Here is a 25253-nt window from a genome sequence, read left to right on the forward strand (position 1 = left end):
AGGGGCATATTTGTAAGTATTTATATATATGAGAGTTGTATATATAGTTAGTTATGCCAGTTGTATTAGTTAGTCATTATTGTAAAGAGTTGATTTGGGTTGTTCATGAGTCGAACTGAACTGATCGGACCTTTGCTCGTGCTTAGTTCATTTACAAACCGAACATAATCGAACCAAGTGGTTTTTCAATCGAGCCAACGTCGAACGAGCGCCTTTCGATCCGAGTATTTTTGGAACGAAAGTCGAGCGGGTATCGAGCGTCGCATAACAAATGGAAAATTGACAATGGGGTTGTTAGTTTTTGGAGCAATATGCAGTTTTTGTCCCTAAGGTTTCGTCCAATTAGAACACAGATATATATATATTTACGAAATAACAAGGAATAGAAAAAACATTCAACCGGTTCTACAGATATCATCTGAGTGGAAAGATGAATCGTCAATCAACTGAAGCAGGCCTTTGATCTATGACAAGTCTGAAATCGAATGAATCAATTGAAGCAAAGCCTTAGGGAGTTGGTGTCTTGGCGACGGAGAATTCGAATAATGATGGTGGATGCGGGGTTTTAATTAGGATTATGTAGTCCTGAAGTGAATGGCGGGTTGACACTAGTATCGATCGACGGTTCACATTTTGGTATTTTGACATGTTTACTCAACTACTTAGGATTATTAGACAATTTACTATTGGTATCGGCCTTCAATTCTATAATTAAATGGGCTCTAGTTAGATCTTGGGCCAAACATTATTAATATGCGCCTCTAGTTATTTTATTAATATATATATATATATATATCTATACAATATTAATAAGCATATCCAAAGCACTTCTTAAGGTCATATAAATTCCCTTAAAACACCCCTAAAGCATGATGTACAAGTCTTTTAAGCATCAGAAATATTCACTTTCCACTTATACCCTTCCCCTGAACTAAACACGCGGACACACACAAACTAGGGTTTCAGATTTCAAAACATTTCAAAACGCCGCTTCCCTGCTCCTCTCTCTCTCTCTCTGGCGATTCAACGATTTCACCAGATCTGCTCCTCTCTTTCTGGCGATTCAGGAACGATTTCACCAGATCTATGAAGTTTCAATAGATCGATAAAGATTCTGACCTCCTGGTTCCGTTTTCCAGCTTTTATTGGCGTTTTGCAACATTCGTCAAGGGTAACTGACACCATCCTTTTGATTCTGAACACTATTTCTTCATGTATTCACTGGATTTTACTTACGTTTGTGTTTTAAGATGGATTTTCGTTTTTTGTAGGCCATGGTTTGAAGACTAGATCTGGTGAAGAATAATAAGAATACTCAGAAGGAGACAACAAAATCATGGAGAAGAATCAGATCTCGGTGGTTGGAGTTCCAGATGCGATTCCCGTCAAGTATATTGAGGTGACCGAGGTTTTCGACTACTGATCTATTTCTGCACGTATGTTCTTCAGACAATCAAGGTAAGGTTCTTTCATTTTGAGTTCGTATTTCTGGTGATTTTGTGGTTTGGGGCACAGATCTAGCAAAGGCAGATTCATGTTATTTGGGTTTTAAGGTTGTTGAGGACTAATGAGGCGATTCCATGTGATGGTATGGTAGAGAAGTAATACATCTGCTACAGGTACAGTTTCTGATTTTAGTTAGGGCATTTTAATTAATTTTTATCTTCTTCATGTGGTTTTTTTGTTTGTACACTTTTTACAGGGTATGGAAAGGCTACTTTGTTAAGAAGGGTCTTAATTATGCCCCAAAAAGAAGGAAGCCTGCCACCGGTTTAAGAAGAGAAAATCTGCAAAGGTATTATAATGTCTTATTTTAATCAATTAAGTGATTGATGCTCTTATTATTGAAGGAAAAACAAGATGCTCAAATGCTTATGATACTTGCATTTTCTATTTTGTTTTTCAAGTGGCGAGTTGAAGATCCTGTGTTATCCTTACTTCTGATTGTTGTGATGCTGTGTGGGGTTCTCCTAATTCATTTAGTGACATGTTAATCACTACTTTATGTTCTTTTCAGTTAACCTTTGTGGTATTGGAGGCATTATACGTTTGATGTAGTCCACAATTAATTTTGCTTAGTTTTTTTCGAGTTTTTTTTTGTTTTGGTAATGGATTTGTCCTCTGTTGATTGAGTTTTAAGTGTCCACTCAGCAATCGACCTGCTACAAGTGGATTAATATCACCACTTCTGGTGAGTTTAATGACCTTTCCTGTTTTCATGTCATTTGATGATTAAATTTTATTCGTTATGATTTACATGTGGTTTATCATTTGTTGTTCTTGTATTTATTTGTTTTGCAATGATCTGGTAATCTCATGATTCATGTTTTACCTTTGTCCCAATTTTGGTGGTTTCTGGACCTGATCATGTCTTGACTTGGTCCCATATGACCTTCCCTTCACTGAATTTTGTTCCCCAGTTTACCATACCTGTTACCTTGATTCCATGGTTCAGTATGTTCATATTATCATTGTATGTATGGTAGTTTCTGGTGTAGCCTATGGCTAGAAAGATAGTCGCCTTTTTCTTCCTGTGCTATCGCCTAATTTTGGATTCTGGAATTACATACAAGAATGGGTTGACAAGCTAGGAAAAGATATTTCTAGCTTTTTTGTGCTATCTGTTAATAACTCTTTTCACCATCTGTTCTTTTTTAGAAGCTAATTTGGAGTTTTATTGCATTGTTCAGTTTTGTTTATTTTTAATCTTCTTGTTTAGATTGTGGAGATTCTTAAAGATCGTACATCTTGGTTCGAGACTGCCAGAATCTTGAAGTTTTGACGATGTTACCTGCTGGAAATGGTGGAACTATTGAACTTGTTTATATGCAGGTGAATTTCCATCGTTTCTACATTTATTTTATTTTTCGGTTAAAACGGATTAACTGATCTTCGAATTTGCATTCAGGTCTATGCTCCAACCACACTGGCTCCAGCACGGGATTTCTGGACTCTCAGATATACTACAAGTTTAGAAAACGGTAGTCTTGTGGTAAGTTTATTCAACCATTCGGCATTCACTGTAATCATCTTTTAGAATCTAATTCTAATGCATAAGTTGTTCTTTAAGGTGTGTGAGAGGTCCCTTTCTGGCTCTCTTTGGTCCGGTTAACAGTTTGAATGTCGATGGGAATCTTGGAGGTGATCAGAATCAACGAATTGGATGTGTGGCACTTTTTGGGTGTGTTTGGTTGCAGGCTTTTGTAGTCACATTAGAAACTAAGTAAGTCACCACCACATTTTGTGCTCATTTCAACTTTTTTTATTCTAATTATCTGTTTTTGCATGCTGCATAATGATGTCACCACTTGTCTAATGTGATGTGTGCAGCTCATTTACAATATTGCAACACATTGCCATATGGGGGAATTTAGTAGTTTACAATTGGATTGTGAGCGCATTGCCACGGTCTGGGATGTACACCATCATGTATCGCCTGTGTAGACAGCCGGCTTACTGGAACACCATGTTTGTAAGTAATCCACCCTTTATTATTTGTTATATTGTTTGGTAATCATTATTTTTTTATTAACATATTTTCGACATCTACATTGCGTGAGACGCTGCCAAATCATGAATCCGTATGCAAAAAACCAAGTGAATTCAAGAAAAACTGCAATTCTGCTGACGTGTCGCATCTGAAGCTGACCTGGCGTAACTCGATGACATGGAAACAAACTGGAAGTAGACTCAAATGCAGGGTACTAGATGTTAAAAACACCGATGCTTTCTTGAAAGGGCGATTGTTTTAGCTTGATGATGTGATTGAAGCACAACAGTTTGATAGAGAGATCTTGAATGCTATATTCGAAGTGGCACGTGAAATGGAAACGATTGAGAAAAAGTCATGTGGGAATCAAATCTTAAAAGTCTTTTTAATGGCTACTCTTTTTTACGAGCCTTCGACGAGAACCAGGCTTTCGTTTGAGTCAGCGATGAAGCAGTTGGGTGGTGAAGTTTTGACAACAGAAAATGCGCGTGAATTTTCATCTGCTGCAAAAGGAGACACTTGAAGGTAATTATTAGTGGTGTTTGGGTCGGGTGATGGGTCAAAACAGGTTTGGGTTGTAATGGGTCATTTTTAGTACGGGTCAAAACATGTTGGGTTGACTGGTACACAGCTTTTCTTCATTCTTTGGTGTTTTTTATAAATAATTAGTGCGCGTAAATCAACCCACTAGTGAGTAAATGGGACGAAATTGCCACCTTCATATCATTAGTAAATGGGACTAAATCAACACACTAATGAGTAAATGGTTTGTGGGTTGGGCTGGCCCGGCCCGTTTTGACGAGCAATGTGATTTTGGTGCAGTTTTGATGGATATAGAGCAATGGTTGAAACGTTTATAGATGTGGAGGTAACGGGCTTGGACTGATACGGTCAGCCTATAAAGGTGAGTGGTTCGGGCTGGCAGGCCTGAATATTACAGCACGAGTGTGATCATCTAGCAGGGACTTTGTATGTTGACAAGATGGTTAAACAGACGTTTATGACTACAGTTGCCTTTAGCTAATGGTTGCCCTAAGCCTGACGTTCGATAGCATTATAGTTGGATGTTCTTGCCCGATGTACTGCAATTTATGCAGATTTTGTAGAGGATGAATTGTATTTCTTCTGGATCGTTATTTTAATTGTGTCTAAGATCATATCTATAAGATTATTAATTTAGTTAATTCCAAGTAAAGGAAAATACATGTTCATGTGTATTCAATCCGACAACCCGACCCAACCAGTTTCACCCGTCCTAAAAATCACTCGTGCTGATTTGCTAGAAATAAATAACAATCTTTTTAAATGGTCGTAGATTGCTGTTGATGTATTTTCAAAAATTAAAATAATGAACTATTTAAAAAATCAATGCTATAAAATATGCTTCAAACAAGAAGACTAACAGAAATGCTATAAAATACATTACGAGTAATTTGTTATCGCCGCCGCATCGTGCGGGTTTTCTACTAGAAAATACCTACTGGGGGCACACTGTTCAGCACTAGAATACATCCTTTTAAAACTCTTTAAATCCCCATGATCGGTTTTGAAATTACTTAACTGAAAATTTAGATTTTAGTTATGACCCAACTGAACTGAACCTTCTCATGCACACCCTTAGAATTACTAACAAGAGAATTAGCGATGCAAAGGAAAATACAACCTTGTTAGTAATTCTAAGGGTGTGCATGGGAAGGTTCAGTTCAGTTTCAGTTGGGTCATAACTAAAATCTAAATTTTCAGTTAAGTAATTTCAAAACCGATCATGGGGATTTAAAGAGTTTTAAAAGGATGTATTCTAGTGCTGAACAGTGTGCCCCCAGTAGGTATTTTCTAGTAGAAAACCCGTACGATGCGGCGGCGATAACAACTTACTCGTAATGTATTTTATAGCATTTCTGTTAGTCTTCTTGTTTGAAGCATATTTTATAGCACTGATTTTTTAAATAGTTCATTATTTTAATTTTTGAAAATACATCAACAGCAATCTACGACCATTTAAAAAGATTGTTATTTATTTCTAGCAAATCAACACGAGTGATTTTTAGGACGGGTGAAACTGGTTGGGTCGGGTTGTCGGATTGAAAACACATGAACATGTATTTTCCTTTACTTGGAATTAACTAAATTAATAATCTTATAGATATGATTTTAGACACAATTAAAATAACGATCCAGAAGAAATACAATTCATCCTACAAAATCTGCATAAATTGCAGTACATCGGGCAAGAACATCCAACTATAATGCTATCAAACGTCAGGCTTAGGGCAGCCATTAGCTAAAGGCAACTGTAGTCATAAACGTCTGTTTAACCATCTTGTCAACATACAAAGTCCCTGCTAGATGATCACACTCGTGCTATAATATTCAGGCCTGCCAGCCCGAACCACTCACCTTTATAGGCTGACCGTATCAGTCCAAGCCCGTTACCTCCACATCTAGAAACGTTTCAACCATTGCTCTATATCCATCAAAACTGCACCAAAATCACATTGCTCGTCAAAACGGGCCGGACCAGCCCAACCCACAAACCATTTACTCATTAGTGTGTTGATTTAGTCCCATTTACTAATGATATGAAGGTGGCAATTTCGTCCCATTTACTCACTAGTGGGTTGATTTACGCGCATTAATTATTTATAAAAAACACCAAAGAATGAAGAAAAGTTGTGTACCAGTCAACCCAACATGTTTTGACCCGTACTAAAAATGACCCATTACAACCCAAACCTGTTTTGACTCATCACCCGACCCAAACACCACTAATAATTACCTTCTAGTGTCTCCTTTTGCAGCAGATGAAAATTCACGCGCATTTTCTGTTGTCAAAACTTCACCACCCAACTGCTTCATCGCTGACTCAAACGAAAGCCTGGTTCTCGTCGAAGGCTCGTAAAAAAGAGTAGCCATTAAAAAGACTTTTAAGATTTGATTCCCACATGACTTTTTCTCAATCGTTTCCATTTCACGTGCCACTTCGAATATAGCATTCAAGATCTCTCTATCAAACTGTTGTGCTTCAATCACATCATCAAGCTAAAACAATCGCCATTTCAAGAAAGCATCGGTGTTTTTAACATCTAGTACCCTGCATTTGAGTCTACTTCCAGTTTGTTTCCATGTCATCGAGTTACGCCAGGTCAGCTTCAGATGCGACACGTCAGCAGAATTGCAGTTTTTCTTGAATTCACTTGGTTTTTTGCATACGGATTCATGATTTGGCAGCGTCTCACGCAATGTAGATGTCGAAAATATGTTAATAAAAAAATAATGATTACCAAACAATATAACAAATAATAAAGGGTGGATTACTTACAAACATGGTGTTCCAGTAAGTCGGCTGTCTACACAGGCGATACATGATGGTGTACATCCCAGACCGTGGCAATGCGCTCACAATCCAGTTGTAAACTACTAAATTCCCCCATATGGCAATGTGTTGCAATATTGTAAATGAGCTGCACACATCACATTAGACAAGTGGTGACATCATTATGCAGCATGCAAAAACAGATAATTAGAATAAAAAAAGTTGAAATGAGCACAAAATGTGGTGGTGACTTACTTGGTTTCTAATGTGACTACAAAAGCCTGCAACCAAACACACCCAAAAAGTGCCACACATCCAATTCGTTGATTCTGATCACCTCCAAGATTCCCATCGACATTCAAACTGTTAACCGGACCAAAGAGAGCCAGAAAGGGACCTCTCTCACACCTTAAAGAACAACTTATGCATTAGAATTAGATTCTAAAAGATGATTACAGTGAATGCCGAATGGTTGAATAAACTTACCACAAGACTACCGTTTTCTAAACTTGTAGTATATCTGAGAGTCCAGAAATCCCGTGCTGGAGCCAGTGTGGTTGGAGCATAGACCTGAATGCAAATTCGAAGATCAATTAATCCGTTTTAACCGAAAAATAAAATAAATGTAGAAACGATGGAAATTCACCTGCATATAAACAAGTTCAATAGTTCCACCATTTCCAGCAGGTAACATCGTCAAAACTTCAAGATTCTGGCAGTCTCGAAACCAAGATGTATGATCTTTAAGAATCTCCACAATCTAAACAAGAAGATTAAAAATAAACAAAACTGAACAATGCAATAAAACTCCAAATTAGCTTCTAAAAAAGAACAGATGGTGAAAAGAGTTATTAACAGATAGCACAAAAAAAAAGCTAGAAATATCTTTTCCTAGCTTGTCAACCCATTCTTGTATGTAATTCCAGAATCCAAAATTAGGCGATAGCACAGGAAGAAAAAGGCGACTATCTTTCTAGCCATAGGCTACACCAGAAACTACCATACATACAATGATAATATGAACATACTGAACCATGGAATCAAGGTAACAGGTATGGTAAACTGGGGAACAAAATTCAGTGAAGGGAAGGTCATATGGGACCAAGTCAAGACATGATCAGGTCCAGAAACCACCAAAATTGGGACAAAGGTAAAACATGAATCATGAGATTACCAGATCATTGCAAAACAAATAAATACAAGAACAGCAAATGATAAACCACATGTAAATCATAACGAATAAAATTTAATCATCAAATGACATGAAAACAGGAAAGGTCATTAAACTCGCCAGAAGTGGTGATATTAATCCACTTGTAGCAGGCCGATTGCTGAGTGGACACTTAAAACTCAATCAACAGAGGACAAATCCATTACCAAAACAAAAAAACTCGAAAAAAACTAAGCAAAATTGATTGTGGACTACATCAAACGTATAATGCCTCCAATACCACAAAGGTTAACTGAAAAGAACATAAAGTAGTGATTAACATGTCACTAAATGAATTAGGAGAACCCCACACAGCATCACAACAATCAGAAGTAAGGATAACACAGGATCTTCAACTCGCCACTTGAAAAACAAAATAGAAAATGCAAGTATCATAAGCATTTGAGCATCTTGTTTTTCCTTCAATAATAAGAGCATCAATCACTTAATTGATTAAAATAAGACATTATAATACCTTTGCAGATTTTCTCTTCTTAAACCGGTGGCAGGCTTCCTTCTTTTTGGGGCATAATTAAGACCCTTCTTAACAAAGTAGCCTTTCCATACCCTGTAAAAAGTGTACAAACAAAAAAACCACATGAAGAAGATAAAAATTAATTAAAATGCCCTAACTAAAATCAAAAACTGTACCTGTAGCAGATGTATTACTTCTCTACCATACCATCACATGGAATCGCCTCATTAGTCCTCAACAACCTTAAAACCCAAATAACATGAATCTGCCTTTGCTAGATCTGTGCCCCAAACCACAAAATCACCAGAAATACGAACTCAAAATGAAAGAACCTTACCTTGATTGTCTGAAGAACATACGTGCAGAAATAGATCAGTAGTCGAAAACCTCGGTCACCTCAATATACTTGACGGGAATCGCATCTGGAACTCCAACCACCGAGATCTGATTCTTCTCCATGATTTTGTTGTCTCCTTCCGAGTATTCTTATTATTCTTCACCAGATCTAGTCTTCAAACCATGACCTACAAAAAACGAAAATCCATCTTAAAACACAAACGTAAGTAAAATCCAGTGAATACATGAAGAAATAGTGTTCAGAATCAAAAGGACGGTGTCAGTTACCCTTGACGAATGTTGCAAAACGCCAATAAAAGCTGGAAAACGGAACCAGGAGGTCAGAATCTTTATCGATCTGTTGAAACTTCATAGATCTGGTGAAATCGTTCCTGAATCGCCAGAAAGAGAGGAGCAGATCTGGTGAAATCGTTGAATCGCCAGAGAGAGAGAGAGAGGAGTAGGGAAGCGGCGTTTTGAAATGTTTTGAAATCTGAAACCCTAGTTTGTGTGTGTCCGCGTGTTTAGTTCAGGGGAAAGGGTATAAGTGGAAAGTGAATATTTCTGATGCTTAAAAGACTTGTACATCATGCTTTAGGGGTGTTTTAAGGGAATTTATATGACCTTAAGAAGTGCTTTGGATATGCTTATTAATATAGTATAGATATATATATATATATATATATATATATATATATATATATTAAAAAATAATTCGAGCCAATCGAGTCGAACCGAACTGAGCGGACCTTTGCTCATGCTTGGATCGTTTCAAACCGAACCGAGCGCCTTTTCAATCGAGCAGAATCGAACGAGCAAATTCCGAACATTTTTCGATCGAGCATCGAACGAGTCTCTACCGTCGAGCAATTTGAACATCCCTAGAGTTGATTGGGACTATATATAGAGGACTGATGTATACCTTCATGTTGTGTTATGAGATTGAGATTAGTGAGCCAGATATTAACCTTTATTCGTAATGGGAGTTTTTTATCAACTATGAAAGAGTGTGTGAGCTAACACCTGACGGTTATTTTAACGCCAATATTGACAATTGATGCCCGAGTTTAAATCAGTTAATGTTAAATATTAGACATGTTACATATATATATATATATATATATATATATATATATATATATATATATATATGGGGCTGCTAGAATGAAAACCACCTCGAGTTGTAAGAACCGCGAGAACTACACCCCACGGGTGGGCGTTCACCACGATTTTTTTTTTACAACTAGATGTGTAAATTATAAACACAGCCGTAAAAAAAAATTTAAACGCCGCGGCCGGGGGGTAGTTTTTTACACCACAAGTTTGGTGTTTTTAATTTTTTTTTCTTTTTTCTTTTTTTTTTCACCAAACTTGTGGTGTAAAAAACTACCCCCCCCCCCGGCCGCGGCGTTTAAAATTTTTTTTTTACGGCTGTGTTTATAATTTACACATCTAGTTGTAAAAAAAAATCGTGGTGAACGCCCACCCGTGGGGTGTAGTTCTCGCGGTTCTTACAACTCGAGTTGGTTTTCATTCTAGCGGCTCCCTATATATATATATATATATAGGATTAGGATCAAGAGTGAACAACTTCTTGAGAGTGAACAAAGTGAACTTATCTTGGCCCTTGATCATTTTTTAGATTAAAAGGGTAAGATTGACATTACCCAAGTATATTTAATTAAAATCCCTTAATTTTCTCATCTCTTAACTCTATTTCTCTCTCTCTCATATTTAATTATTTCTCCATTATTTCTTTATCCATAGATTTTGTTTTAATTTTAACTTGAATATTGTTTTTCTTTTATTATTCGTATATATAGATATCATAATACGTTGTTTTTAACTTTTTATAATTTTCAATAAACATTAAGAAATTTCTCTGAGATTGAAATTGTAATTATTTTTGGGCATTATTTTTTTTTGAATGTGTTGAAGTTATTTATTTTTGCATACATGTGATGTGTTTCATTTTCATTAATTTCATATTTTTTATATGAATCTACTCGTGTGCATGCCTAATATAACATATGTTGTTAACATACACATATGTAACCGTTTCTGAATATAATACACAGATGTATAAAAGACTGTACACATGTGTATAAACTAATAGCTGTGTATATTGTATAAACTGATACTAGCCAGACTGTACACAGGTGTATAAATTAACAGCTGTGTATATTGTATAAACTGATACAAGCAAGACTATACACATGTGTATACACTAACAACTATGTATATTATATATACGGAAACTAGCGAGATTTTAGGGATTTTGATTATATTGTTTAATAAATGCAATTTACAAAAGACACAAATATCCTTCTGTCATTTATTTTAAAGGGGAGTTACAACATTATAATTACAATCTTTCCATTGTTTAAAAATCTCTAGATGATGTAATCCAATGGCCCAGATTAGTTCACACAGTTCACTCTCAACCTAGTGTTCACTCTAGAACCCTACCCTATATATATATATATATATATATATATATAGTGTGAGGTTCATTAGGGAACACCAAAAAAGTGGGGAACCAGGGAACCCATCTCTTAACCTTTGGATCAAAAAAATCAACGGGTGTGATTTAATTGATATCTCATAGTTTAAAAACACACGGAAGGGTATAATCGGAATAAAAAAGTCTGATTTGTTTTAACTGTCCATTCCTCCATTCTAGACACCGGCGAATCATGACAATATAACCGTCGCACGTCACCGTCGCCGGAAAGTGACGGTACGGACTTGTCTACACCGTTTTGGTTGTCAATTGCACCTTTCCGTTTCCCGTTGGAGGCAACGGAACCAGTAGACGATTCGTCATTCATGTGTCCACCTCCGGCAGTGGCGAATCTGACCTAGAAATCACCGTCACCGTGTTGTTTACGGTTTCCGATTACATATTCCAGATTATGAAGAAGGTGCACATATCAATTTGTTGAAGATGCAACAGGACTGGTACGATCGAAGTTTTTATATAGTTTTTACAAGTTAAACCTAATTGTAATTTGAACTATTGCTGAATGCAAAATTGACCTCCAAATCGACTAGAACTTTTGTTTAGTAACATGTTTCTACAACAATAACAATTTGTTTTTTTTTTATGATGTATTGTTTGTGAAATGTGTTTTTTACATCTAAAACAAATTAGTTTTACATGATTTACAAAATTTAAATTGTCTGAAACAAAGCAGGTTAGGTTTACATAACTTTAAATCCAAAATATAAAAGTTTTACATGTTAAACAAATAATTTTACAAGTTTTAAATAAATTAGTGGCTGCAATCGAAAACACTATCTATAGAGGTTCCATATTACAGGTTACATAACTTTACATCCAAAACATATTAGTTTTGCATGTTAAACAAATAATTCTACAAGTTTTAAACAAACCAGTGTCTACAATCGAAAACTATCTATGGAGGTTCCATGTTACTGTTTTGACCTCCATTGTGGTTAGTTAAAATTTTGAAGGTTTGTAGGTTTCACGAAAATATAACGTACTTTTGATGTAGAAAATTTCCAGAGACATGGTATTGATGTGAATTACTAAGATTGGAAATGAGAAAAGAAATGTGGTTGTAATTGTTTATTATGTGGTTCCTTTATGTACTTGATAATCACTATCGGTTCAAAGAGATCATTCAGTTGTCATGTTCACATTTAGGTACTTACCAGCTTTTGATTGGTGTTCTTGAATTCAAATAGAAGGTAACCTATTTATTTCTGCCAATACATTCTGAACTACGTATGTTCTAAATGTGAAAACTCAACCATACCGTTTAACAGCCTTTATTTTTGAGACTTAACGAATTTGCCCGTAATCTGTGTTTAACACCCAACAGACCCAGACGTGCCGCCGTACTATATCTCCGGGGACTCTGCAATACATTGACCAACTCTCTTTCTTGACACCAGCTCCATCGCGGTGTTGTATCAGAAAAGTTTTTATTTCAACTATGCACCTGGCAAAATGGTAAGGTCGGGTTGGGCGGTGTGTCGGTCAGAATGTATTTGGGTCAGTATTTATCGTGTTAATAAGTGGTCGTTTTGGTTCAGGTCAAAATGAGTTCTAACCAAACTAGGTTTGGCTCAAAATGGCTTCTGGCCGAAATCGGTTTGGGTCAGAACAAGTCGATTTGAAGAAGATTCAATTTTAAAAACTAGCCGGGCCGAGCCCGAGCCCGAGCCCGACTAGGCTTGAGCTCGGCTCGCCATGTTTTTCTGAAGCTTGAGCTCGACTCAGTTCGAGCCAACTTATTTGAGCTCGAGCTCGGCTCGCGAGTAAAACCCAAAGCTCGAGCTCGGCTCAAGCTATTTTGAAAACAACCTAAAACGAGCTAAAAGCTTGGTTCGAGCTCGCTTCAATATCGCTTAAATGTGCCAAAACTGGGCCCGAGCTCGGCCCGTCACTGTTATCATCAATATCGCTTCAAAAATAAAATTTTGTTTGGGCTCGTTTAGGCTCGCGAGCCTAAACGAGCTTTGTATTCCAGGCTCGAGCTCAGGCTCAATAACTCAACGAGCTCTATTTCAGGCTTGGGCTTGGGCTCATTAAAGCTCGGCTCATTCGAGCTTTTAACTGAGCCAATGACGAGTAGCTCTCGAGCCTTTGGACTTGTTTACACCCCTATTTGTAACAGTAGTTAAATATCTAGTTGTTCAAAAGCCATATTAACCCAGGAATAGTATATACAACTGAGCGTACTTGTATAAATCTGCAAGAAATATGGTGTATTCTTATCCAGACGAGCAAAAGTACTAACCAACCAAAGTATAGATCTGTAAGATAACTCTCAAGTGCAGTATTGCTCTTATACATCAAACATTACAGCCAAGTGTTTGTATTTCCTTGAGAAAATATTTGTTATCCAGTTCAATAAATCATTCAATAGGTTGCTTTATAAGCTTTATACATTTCAAAAGTACTATGCATTTCAAAACATGTATGTATATAAAAAAGGGAAATGGGATATATATACATTTCAAAATAGCCCCTTTTAATGAACGGACTACTTTTTTGAACTGATGATAATAGTACTATGACAATTTTTGTAAAATTAGTTTCCGATATGATGAACAATATTATAGAATATTACTGAGGTAGCCCTTCACTAAATTGCCAAATAGACCAGCTATTGCAAAAAAAATGACCAGTTTAGGACATTTGAGCATAATTACAAAATAGACCAGCTAGCTATCCTGTGATAGTTGCCCAATTAAATTTAGATTAAGAACTGTTTTGGCCCAATCTAACCCGAACCTTTTGACCCATTACCCATCCCATTTGACCCGTCCATTTTTCCACATCTACCATTTTCTTTTAAATGGGAATGTGATGCATTGCTGGTGGAGGATGTGTTGGAAGTTGGATCTGATATAGTTGTTGTGCATGATGCTGCAGCCTCCCGGGTACAACGATTAACTAAGGTAATAACACAATAAAGGCTTTTGTATGATTGTTATATTTAGGGGAGTACTTTTGACCCGTTGACGTATAAACGGGTCAATTTGGATTATGTTATAATATGATGGATTGATGGGTCAAACAGGTAAGCTAACTAATTTTAGTTAAATTAAAAACGGGTTTAGCATGTCAAACAGGCTGAAATTCATCCAAGGTGTATTCAAACACATTAAACCTCTTAAATCTTTTCACTAAAACACCTCATGAACCTTCTATAGTCAAGAAAGTTGTCAACCATTTCATATAGGTATGCTTTAAATGGTCTTGTGATTCTTGGTGTCCTGATTGGTGTACGCGATTATGATGAGTGTTATCAAAGCAAACTGTATTTTGATTTTTGTTTTAATGTAGTTTCTGATTTGTGACCAACATATACAGGTGTCAAGTGCGGTTGATCATGTGCAAAGTGCGAACATATCCCTTAAAAAGACAAGCCGAGTCAAGCCCAAGCCAAGGCTGGCTTGCTCGTTAGCTCGGCTTGGTTTGGCTCAAATAAATTTAAAGTGAAAGTAAATATATTTGAGGCAAACTAAGTGGAGCTAACGAAGATGCTGATGTTGAAGAACAAGTGTTTGCTGAGCAGGACAACGAAGATGAAGATGAAGTTGATGACGGTGTTGCTAATCTGGAGGACAGAAGGGTGTGTCTCGTTGATCAACGCGAATTGTGTAGTTTTAATTGGTAACTAATTGTAATATTTTTTTAGGTTGAAAATTTGATTGGTGTAGTTTTGGTTGAGTTCTTTGCACCATGGTGAGGTCATTGTAAAGTTAATCAATGCAAATTTAATTATTTTGAACCTGTATAGACTCTATTTATTACTACACAAATGCCCAAAACCCTACAAAAATACATCCTCACACAAAACATTATTTTAACATTTTGAACCCTAATTCGAAATTGAATATACAATTTGGTAAAAAAAAAAAGTCCAATTGAATCTAGTTAATCAATGCAAAATCTCATTTAACATGTTAAAAGTATTTGTTTTAATATTTTGAACCAGCATAGACACAATTTTCTTCATGTTGCACAAATGCCCATCCTCACACAACTTTATTTTAACATTTCGAACTCTAATCCGAAATTCACTATAAAATTTGGTCAAATAGAGCCGAATTAAATCAAGTTAATCAATGCAAAATCTTATTTGACATGTTAAATTTATTTATTTTAATATTTTGAGCCGGCATAGACACCATTTTCTTCTTCATGCTACGCAAATGCCCTAAACTCTACCAATCCATTCTCACACAAAACTAACTTTTAAATGTTTTGAACTCTAAACCGAAATTTAATATACAATTTGGTCAAATAAAGTTGAATCGAACTTAGAACCTAGTTGATCAATGCAAAATTTCATTTAACATGTTAAAGTTAATATTAAAAAACTTATTTTAACATATTTGATCAAATAAAGTCAATTCGAGTTTAGTTGTTCAATGGAAACGCTCATTTAACATTTTAAATTTATTTAATTTACTATTTTTAGGCCCCATAAACTTCACACAAATCTTTGTTTTAATATTTTGAACTACAATCCGAAATTCAATGTTCAATTTGGCCAAATAAAGTTGAATCGAACCTAGTTGATCAACACAAAATTTCATTTAACAAGTTAAAGTTTATCGTAAAAAACTTATTTTAACGTGTTTGGTCAAATAAAGTCAGTTCAAGTTTAGTTGTATAATGCAAACGCTCATTTAACATGTTAAATTTATTTAATTTAATATTTTGAGGCCCCATAGACTCCATACAAAACTTTGTTTTAATATTTTGAACTACAATCCGAAAGTCAATGTCCAATTTGGTCAAATAAAGTTGAATCGAACCAAGTTAATCAATGCAAAATTTCATTTAACATGTTAAAGTTTATCGTAAAAAATTTATTGTAACATGTTTGGTCAAATAAAGTCAGTTCGAGTTTAGTTGTTCAATGTAAACGCTCATTTAACATGTTAAATTTATTTATTTTAATATTTTGAGGTCGCCTATACTCCACACAAAACTTTGTTTTAATATTTTGAACTAGAATCCGAAAGTCAATGTATAATTTGGTCAAATAAAGGTGAATCGAATCTAGTTGATCAATGCAAAATTTCATTTAACATGTTAAAGTTTATCGTAAAACACTTATTTTAACATGTTTGGTCAAGTAAAGTCAATTCGAGTTTAGTTGTTCAAACATTTAACATGTTAAATTTATTTAATTTAATATTTTGAGGCCTCCTAGACTCCATATAATACTTTATTTTAATATTTTGAACTACAATATAAAATTCAATATATTATTTGTCAAATAAAGTTAAATCGAACCTAATTGATCAATGCAAAATTTCATTTAACATGTTAAAGTTAATATTAAAAAACTTATTTTAACATATTTGATCAAATAAAGTCAATTCGAGTTTAGTTGTTCAATGGAAACGCTCATTTAACATTTTAAATTTATTTAATTTACTATTTTTAGGCCCCATAGACTTCACACAAAACATTAATACTTAAAAACATTTTAAAAAGGCAACAATTTCTTTTTTAACATTAATAGTTTTTTTTTAATGGCTTCAACACATCTCCATATGCAAAAACTTAGAAAAATTAAAAAAAAAACTTTTAAAATAGTGAACGAGGGCTGAGTTCAGTGGGGAACACAAAAAAAGTTGAAAACCGAGGAATCATTTATTTAACATGTGAAATATACCATAATTTTTTTTAACAAGTTAAAAAAATTAAAATTTTCAGATCTTTTGCATATAAATTTTCAGATCTTTAGTTGATCAATGAAAACGCTCATTTAACATGTTAGATTTATTTATTTTAATATTTTTAGCCAGCCTAAACTCTACACAAAACTTTATTTTAGTATTTTAAACTCTAAGCCAAATTTTAATTTATAATTTGGTCAAATAAAGTTAAATTGAACCTTGTATATCAAGGCAAACTCTCATTTAACGTGTAAAAGTTTATTGTACAAAACTTATTTTAATATGTTTGGTCAAATAAAGTCTAATCAAGTTTAGTTGATCAATGCAAACTTTTCTTTAACATGATAAATTAATTTATTTTAATATTTTGACCTCGCATAAACTCCGTACAAAACTTTATTTTAGTATTTTTAAACTCTTATCTAGAATTTAATATATAATTTGGCCAAATAATTTAAATCGAACCTAGTAGAACAAGTCAACCTTTCATCATGTTAAAATTTATTGTACAAAATTTATCTTAATATGTTTGTTCAAATAAATTCAAATCAAGTTTAACTGATCAATGCAAACGTTTTTTTTAACATGTTAAATTAATTTATTTTATTATTTTGAGCCCCGTATAAACTACACACAAAACTTTATTTAAGTATTTTGAACTTTAGGCCGAAATTCAATATATAATTTGGTAAAATAAAGTTGAATCGCACCTAGTTGATCAACGTAAACTCTCATTTAACATTTTAAAGTTGATCAAACAAAACTTATCTTAACAAGTTTGGTCAAATAAATTCGAATCGAGTTTAGTTGATCAATGTAGATGCTCATTTAACATGTTAGATTTATTTATTTTAAAATTTTTAGCCAGCATAAACTCTACACAAAACTTTATTTTAGTATTCTAAACTCTAATCCAAAATTTAATTTATAATTTGGTCAAATAAAGTTAAATCAAACCTTGTAGATTAACGAAAACTCTCATTTAACGTGTTAAAGTTTATTGTACAAAACTTATTTTAACAAGTTTGGTCAAATAAAGTTGAATCAAGTTTAGTTGATCAAAGCAAACTTTTCTTTAACATGTTAAATTAATTTATTTTAATATTTTGAGCCCGCAAAAACTACAAACAAAACTTTATTTTAATATTTTGGATTCTACGCCGAAATTCAATATATAATTTGGTTAAATAAAGTTGAATCGCACCTAATTGATCATTGCAAACTCTTATTTAACATTTTAAAGTTTATCGTACAAAACTTATCTTAACATGTTTGGTAAAATAGATTCGAATCGAGTTTAGTTGATCAATGTAAACGCTCATTTAACTTGTTAAGTTTATTTATTTTAATATTTTAAGCCTGCATAAACTCCACACAAAACTTTATTTTAGTATTTTAAACTCTAATCCAAATTTTAATTTATAATTTGGTTAAAACTTATTTTAACATGTTTGGTCAAATAAAGTCGAATCAAGTTTAGTTGATCAATGCAAACTTTTCTTTAACATGTTAAATTAATTTATTTTAATATTTTGAGCCCGCTTAAACTACACACAAAAGTTTATTTTAATATTTTGGACTCTACGCCAAAATTCAATATATAATTTGTTTAAATAAAGTTGAATCACACCTAGTTGATCAATTTAAACTCTCATTTAACATGTTAATGTTTATCGTACAAAATTTATCTTAAAATGTTTGGTCAAATAAATTCGAATCGAGTTTAGTTGATTAATGTAAATGCTCATTTAACATATTAGATTTATTTATTTTAATATTTTTAGCTAGCATATACTCTACACAAAACTTTATTTTAGTATTTTAAACTCTAATCCAAAGTTTAATTTATAATTTGGTCAAATAAAGTTAAATTGAACCTTGTAGATCAATGCAAACTCTTATTTAACGTGTTAAAGTTTATTGTACAAAACTTATTTTAACATGTTTTGTCAAATAAAGTCGAATCAAGTTTAGTTGATCAAAGCAAACTTTTTTTAACATGTTAAATTAATTTATTTTAATATTTTGAGCCCGCATAAACTCCATACAAAACTTTATTCTAGTATATTAAACTCTTATCCAGAATTTAATATATAATTTGGTCAAATAAATTTAAATCAAACCTAGTAGAACAAGTCAACCTTTCATCTTGTTAATGTTTATTGTATAAAACTTATTTTAATATGTTTGTTCAAATAAAGTCAAATCAAGTTTAGTTGATTAATTGAAACTTTTTTTAACATGTTAAATTAATTTATTTTATTATTTTGGGCCTGCATAGACTACACACAAAACTTTATTTAAGTATTTTGAACTCTAGGCCGAAATTCAATATGTAATTTGGTTAAATAAAATTGAATCGCACCTAGTTGATCAACGCAAACTCTCATTTAACATGTTAAAGTTTATCGTACAAAAATTATTTTAACATGTTTGATCAAAACATACACCCACCAGAACAGAGTTATCTGCCAATTTACATCACATGAGCCAAACTAGACCAAAGAACGAAGAACAAAAAAAAAAGCGCGCAGCCTCCATCATCCAGCATCAAACACATTAAATGTTTTCCATCGATCCCACGTAATTGAATGCTTCTTAGATCTGTTTCTCACCCCTCTGAAGCCCATGGCCTTTACCTCTTCAACAAACTTCTTTAATGAAACCTCCCCGGCTTGATTGAAAACAATATCGTTTCTCAATTGGCAAACACACCATATTCCTGTTAAAATAACAGCATAGAAAGCTTTCTTTTTTTTTTTCTTTGTGCCTTGGATAAATTCGTGCAGCCGCAATAGATCTCGGAAACGAAATGCATAGATGGATTGAACCTTTGCACCACTGAGAGATGATTTGCCACAAACTTTGCACGAAAGAGCACGACACAAATATGTGTTCACACGATTCAATTGCATCCGCACATAAGACACATAAATCCTAAATCACGAAAATATTCCTTTTTGCGAGTGCTTCCACTGTAGGTAACCTGCCCTTTATACCTTCCTCCTAGTGACTTTTGAGACTTTTTTAGGACCCACTACTGAACACATAATCCGGAGGTCTGTATTTCAGTGACTACAACCTGTTTTTGAGACTGCACACCGAAAACAGCCCAATATCCTGCAGCCCCCACGCCCATCCATCCGCGTTATCAGAACGAAGAACCAAGTGACACATAGAGGCAAGCTGAGACAGTTTCGTTAGCTCCGTTGATCACTTTTTCTGTGTGTTCAACTTTTGGAGAACACGAGCTACCTCTATGAACACCCTTTCTTTTCCTGATTTTCAATTTTAGCATAAATAAGACAGTAAATAATGACGGTATCCTATTAATGGAAATGAAAGATATGCAGGTTGGATAAAGGGCTAAAATTACTTCAGTCTTTGAGTCATTGCGGTAAACACTCACCGCTTCTTTACTCAATCACCGGGGTGGTGAGGGTCGGCAGCAGTGTTACCACGCGGCAAACCTGTTCACCGATGCCTTCCCTACACCCACCCCATTGACCCTTACAATCCTTTGCTCTAGCTTGCCAAAATTGTAAATTCTTCTCATCACTATGCAAACTGAAGAAAATATGCTCCAATATGTCTCCTAGAACCTCAAATGCTCTAGACACATCAGGTGTCAGCCTGGATCAAGGAGTATCTGCAAATTACAAAATTATCATGTTATAATACATCTTCAACTGTTCAGGTATAGTTCAACTTCAAATTATTAGAAGAATGTGAAGCAACAACCAGGTATAAGACAACCCTAATTTACCAACCGAATAAAATATGCTCCAATATTTCCTCCTAGAACCTCATACACTCAAGATGCATCAGATATTAGTTTCGATCATGGAGCATATGCTAGATTCAACAATATTGTTCAAATACAAAGGCCAATTAACCAAAAACCAATCAGTTTAGAGACTACAATAACCAAAAAAAGCTACAAAACAGAAACATAAATCTACTAACAGAAACAATGAAAAGAATCAGGTTAAATTAAATAAAACAATTAAAAATTATTAACATGTTAAAACAATTTTTTTTCTAAAAAAAGCTACAAAACAATAACATAAATCTACATATAATCATAATTTCATATAAACAGGTTAAATTAAATAAAACTTAATTGATAATCGCAAATAAATGATACCTTAAAGTGCAAAGAATCAATGAAAAGAATGAAACGCACATAGAATGTTATATATAACACATCTCTATATAAATCAAATTTAATTAAAAATTATTAACATGTTAAAACATTTTTTTTTCTAAAAAAGCTACAAAACAGAAACATAAATCGACATAATCATAATTTCATATAATCAGGTTAAGTTAAATAAAACTTAATTGATAATCACAAATAAATGGTACCTTAAACTGAGATTTAAGATCTGAAACCCTAGAAACTAATACTGCATAGATCTCAGTCAAAATCGGCACCAGCTAAAGTTTTGTAATAGTTTTCCGCAAGCAGATCTGAATAATATGTAGATTATTAATGTAGATTCGAAAAATCTCAGCCGAAATCTGAAAAATCGTACATGGATGGTGCTAGACCTTCTATTAAATCGTAGTGGTTGTTGCTGGTGGTGTTTAATGTTTGCGTTCGCTGATGCTGGTGGCGTATTGTGGTGGTGATGGTGGTGGTGTATGGTGGTGATGGTGGCGGTGTATGACGGTGACTCAGAGAGAAGCTAGGGTTTCAACGTGTGGATGGATTTTGTTTGTAAAGCTGGAAGTAATTAGAGGGTTTCAAAGTGTGGATGGATTTTGTTTGTAAAGCTGGAAGTAATTAGATATTATTTTTGGACAAAAATGCCCTTGTTCCCTTGTTCCCCACTTTTTTAGTGTTCCCCAATGAACCTTCCCCTATATATATATATATATATATATATATATATATATATATATATATATATATATATATATTTTGAACAGCAACAAAACACTTTTATTTCCACCATGTGAAGAGGTTAAAAACGACATATAGCAAGATGCTAGATATCGCCACCCGACATTCTCAAGAACAATCAAGCATAAATTCAAGCACACAAAATACATCAAGTATCATCGAGACTACTACTAGTACATCATTAGACATGTTATATGAAAAGACTTGTTAACAAAACATATCTTAATAAATATTTTGTTACATTTCCCCAAACTTTGACCAATCTAGCGATTAAAAGCAACGGACAATGTGACGGATAAAATGATCCAGGTGAGTAGAAAGTATCCCACAAGTCTTGTTGGCTCAACATTTTCAGGCTCCTGTAACATGAGTACAACCAGTTGAGCACAAGTTACAAGTTATTTTCTACATTTCACCCTTCATCAAATGGGCTATTTTGGATCCAAGATCACGGGCTAAAGTGATATTTTCCAAAGAATCTGGTGTGGTATAACAGGCTAAAATACGTTTATGTCAATGAATTAATGATAGGCGTAACGGGTTAAAATGCGTTCAGGTCAGATTGGATGGGTTGACTCACAAGTATGTTTTTTTTTTCACTTTAAAAAGTTAATTATGATTAAAAACGAACTCTTTTTCTACAATTTACATGTTTGAATAAAAAGATATACAAAGTTGTATCCATTAAAACTACACTTTACACCTTAGACGTAATTCAACCCGTTTAGCCCACAAACCCTATTGGACCCGTTTAGCCTGATGAAACCAGTTTGACTATAGGTAACATATTTTCTTTGACCAATTCGACCCGTTTGAGTTAAAACAACACTCTCAACAAACCATTCTTAAGTATTAAGTAAACACGTTGAAATAAAACGACAGACGGGTTCATAGATTACCTGTTGTGGAGGATCGTTAGGTGAAAATACGGTTTTGGTTTCATTAGTATCAACCTCGAAAGGCCAAGCATATCGATCCACGTTTTCATTCCTAGCTAGGCTCCAGTCATAGAGTCTTCTTTCTTCCACGGATGACAAGATTGAGTATGACTCCTGAGATGCAATAGAAACATAAAAAAGACATTTTATCAAACAATTGGTGTGCATTAACCGAAACTTCTTATAATCATACAAACTTTTAATTGATCAAGCTTCTTGGTTATCTCCTCTTGTTCCAGTCCTTGGTTCATTAGCTCTTCAAGCTTTACATCATATGCTGGTTTAACCTGGAACATATACCAGAAATTCAATAAGCAGTGAATGTGTGTTTGAAGTTAGAAGAGGGTCAACAATGGAGTGAAATCGAGGGATGTGATCAACCCAAGGCAAGTAGTTCGTGAACTACTCGAGATCGGCTTCGCTAAAAGCTTGAATAGAGCTGCTCTTAAGCGAGCTTGAGCCTTTAATTTGAGGCTGAAAAATAAGCCCGTTTAATATATGAGCCCGAGCAGTGGCGAAGCTTGAAGTTTTCGTCGGGGGGAGGGGGGGGGGGTCGAAAACGTATATACCCAAAATTTTCTATAGAATCGGGAGGTCGAAAACGTATATACCAAAAAATTTCTATACGAAAACTACATGTACAACACTACTGAGCGAAAAGTTCAGGGGGTCGGGCGCCCCTCCCAGCCCCTTAAATGCTGAGCCCGAGCCCCGGCTCGAGCCTAAAAAATAAGCCCATATCGAGTCCGAGCTTTATGTATGGAGCTTGAGTAAACTCATAAGCCTAAACTTACCCCTTTTTAAATAATGTTATGTATCAAATATACATTTACATACATAATAATGATTCTTTATAGAAAATTATAATAAAATACTAAATGATATATTTTATATATAAAGGGGTTGGTTAATGTACAATTTGTGTTAACGTACGAGATTGAATTACTTACAACATGCGAGTTTTTCTTTATAACGTACGATTTTTTTACACAACATGCGATTTTAATATTGTCAACATGCGATTTTTTTGTAATACAACATGCGATTTCTGTTTTCATACAACATGTGACGTTTTTTGTAACATGCGATTGAAGTTTATTACGTGTGAACTTCAAATCTCGTACGATAAAGCATATTGTACATTACACTTTTCACTATATATAAGTATATTACAAATTCTAACTATAATTATATATAAAATAATTACAAATGCATTTAAATTAATTAATAATATTAACAAGTACTAAATGAGTGGAGCCAACTCAAGCTTCAAAAACTACTAAAGCGAGCTGGTTAACCCTGTAATGGAAATCAAAATCAAAGTGGCATAACCGCATAAGTGAAGATGTTAACTAACCTTGTCATCTGAACATCCCTTTTTCAGACCTAGAATGCCATAGTGATCTACATCTGTAATGGCTGCACTCTAAATAGAATCTTCATTAGGGTGTAAGGAGTGGCAAACTAAAAAATCAACCAATGAGAGTGTGCCATGTCAAAGTGGTAAACGATGCTTAAAAGTGTTGGCAATGGTTAGACAGTTGGTGAAATGGTAAACTATTTAAAAAAAAGGAAAAAAATGTGATTAGTTGAGATTGGAATGGACCCCACCCCACATTACCCTCTCTCTCTCATACCTCCCTTCACCACTTCGGCAAGCCTACACCGAGCGTCAATGAGACCGCGCGGCAAAGGGTGTCGGCGGCGGTCTTGCCGCACGGCAAAACCCTTTGCCACACCCCTTTGCCGCACCACTCCGGACACCCTTAATCATCTGCTAAACTTTTAATGTCTCAAAAACTGATTAAATGTCAATTCATAATGTTTTAAATGATTGATTTGACCATTCACCATGTTATACAGCTTACTCACCTAGTGCCAGACAATAGGTGGCACTAGGTGAGTAATTACTAGGCTGTATGACATTGCGAATACATACTATGTATAGCATCAGCGGCGTATCTATTCTACATGTTTGATAAACTAACGTGAACGTAATCGATTATGAAACCGAAACTAATAAGAAATCAAACAAAACCAAAAGGAGTACCAATTCCTCTAAGAGCTTTTTCAACATTAAGAGCAGAGATCAACGAAGGAGGTCCCTTTGGTACTTCAATCGAGCTCTCTTCCGTCGACTCTACTTCTGGGGCAGCTGCCAGAGATGATGATGCATCATCGGCCGAACTCCGGACACTAAACTTAACCACTGGTTTGGTACCAAAACTGATGCAATTGCTCGAAAAAGTTGTTACGACAGCCGGATGATGGCGGCCGAGGTATGTAGTGGTAGTGGCAAAAGCGGTGGCGGTCGCCATGGCAATGAACTGGTGGGAACTTTTCTGTTATGGTGGTTCATGAGTGTTATGCAAGGAGATAACGCAAGAGCGTATGACCACCAGTCGTT

At 34.6% G+C, this 25253-nt stretch overlaps 1 protein-coding gene and 2 long non-coding RNA genes across 4 annotated transcripts; 1 reads left to right on the top strand and 2 right to left on the bottom strand.

Moving 5' to 3' along the window:
* Nucleotides 1-951: 951 nt before the first annotated feature.
* LOC110935721 lies at nucleotides 952-4680 on the top strand. The gene is made up of 9 exons (XR_002589357.2): nucleotides 952-1171; nucleotides 1272-1458; nucleotides 1554-1619; nucleotides 1703-1795; nucleotides 2720-2832; nucleotides 2909-2992; nucleotides 3071-3223; nucleotides 3331-4015; nucleotides 4313-4680. It is a non-coding gene; the product is annotated as an uncharacterized LOC110935721 (long non-coding RNA).
* An 898-nt stretch (nucleotides 4681-5578) lies between these two features.
* Nucleotides 5579-9373, bottom strand: LOC110934361. Its single transcript, XR_002588268.2, has 9 exons — nucleotides 9113-9373; nucleotides 8826-9012; nucleotides 8665-8730; nucleotides 8489-8581; nucleotides 7450-7563; nucleotides 7290-7373; nucleotides 7059-7211; nucleotides 6267-6951; nucleotides 5579-5969 (listed from the first exon to the last, which is right to left on the bottom strand). It is a non-coding gene; the product is annotated as an uncharacterized LOC110934361 (long non-coding RNA).
* A 481-nt stretch (nucleotides 9374-9854) lies between these two features.
* LOC110935719 (NAD(P)H-quinone oxidoreductase subunit U, chloroplastic) lies at nucleotides 9855-25249 on the bottom strand. Of its 2 annotated transcripts, XR_002589354.2 has the most exons (6): nucleotides 24897-25249; nucleotides 24204-24265; nucleotides 23044-23133; nucleotides 22808-22960; nucleotides 22098-22267; nucleotides 9855-9921 (listed from the first exon to the last, which is right to left on the bottom strand). XR_002589354.2 is itself a non-coding variant. In XM_022178074.2 (5 exons), exons 1-5 carry the CDS (start codon nucleotides 25162-25164, stop codon nucleotides 22172-22174), a joined length of 669 nt encoding a protein of 222 aa, XP_022033766.1. In that variant the 5' UTR covers nucleotides 25165-25249; the 3' UTR covers nucleotides 22014-22171. The 2 variants fall into 2 exon arrangements, 1 of the variants encoding a protein (XP_022033766.1); XM_022178074.2 differs by lacking the exon at nucleotides 9855-9921 and having other exon boundaries at nucleotides 22014-22267.
* Nucleotides 25250-25253: the final 4 nt, after the last annotated feature.

Source organism: Helianthus annuus, chromosome 3 (genome assembly GCF_002127325.2).
Source record: "Helianthus annuus cultivar XRQ/B chromosome 3, HanXRQr2.0-SUNRISE, whole genome shotgun sequence".
Classification (NCBI taxonomy): Eukaryota; Viridiplantae; Streptophyta; class Magnoliopsida; order Asterales; family Asteraceae; genus Helianthus; species Helianthus annuus.

Excerpts from the sequence above, each read along its gene's own strand:
- LOC110935719 (XM_022178074.2), bottom strand. The coding sequence starts at position 25,164 with ATGGCGACCGCCACCGCTTTTGCCACTACCACTACATACCTCGGCCGC. Across the intron at positions 24,266-24,896 it reads AAAAGCTCTTAGAGGAATTG|CCATTACAGATGTAGATCAC; the intron begins GTACTCCTTTTG and ends TTTAGAGTGCAG. Across the intron at positions 23,134-24,203 it reads AGGGATGTTCAGATGACAAG|GTTAAACCAGCATATGATGT; the intron begins GTTAGTTAACAT and ends TATATGTTCCAG.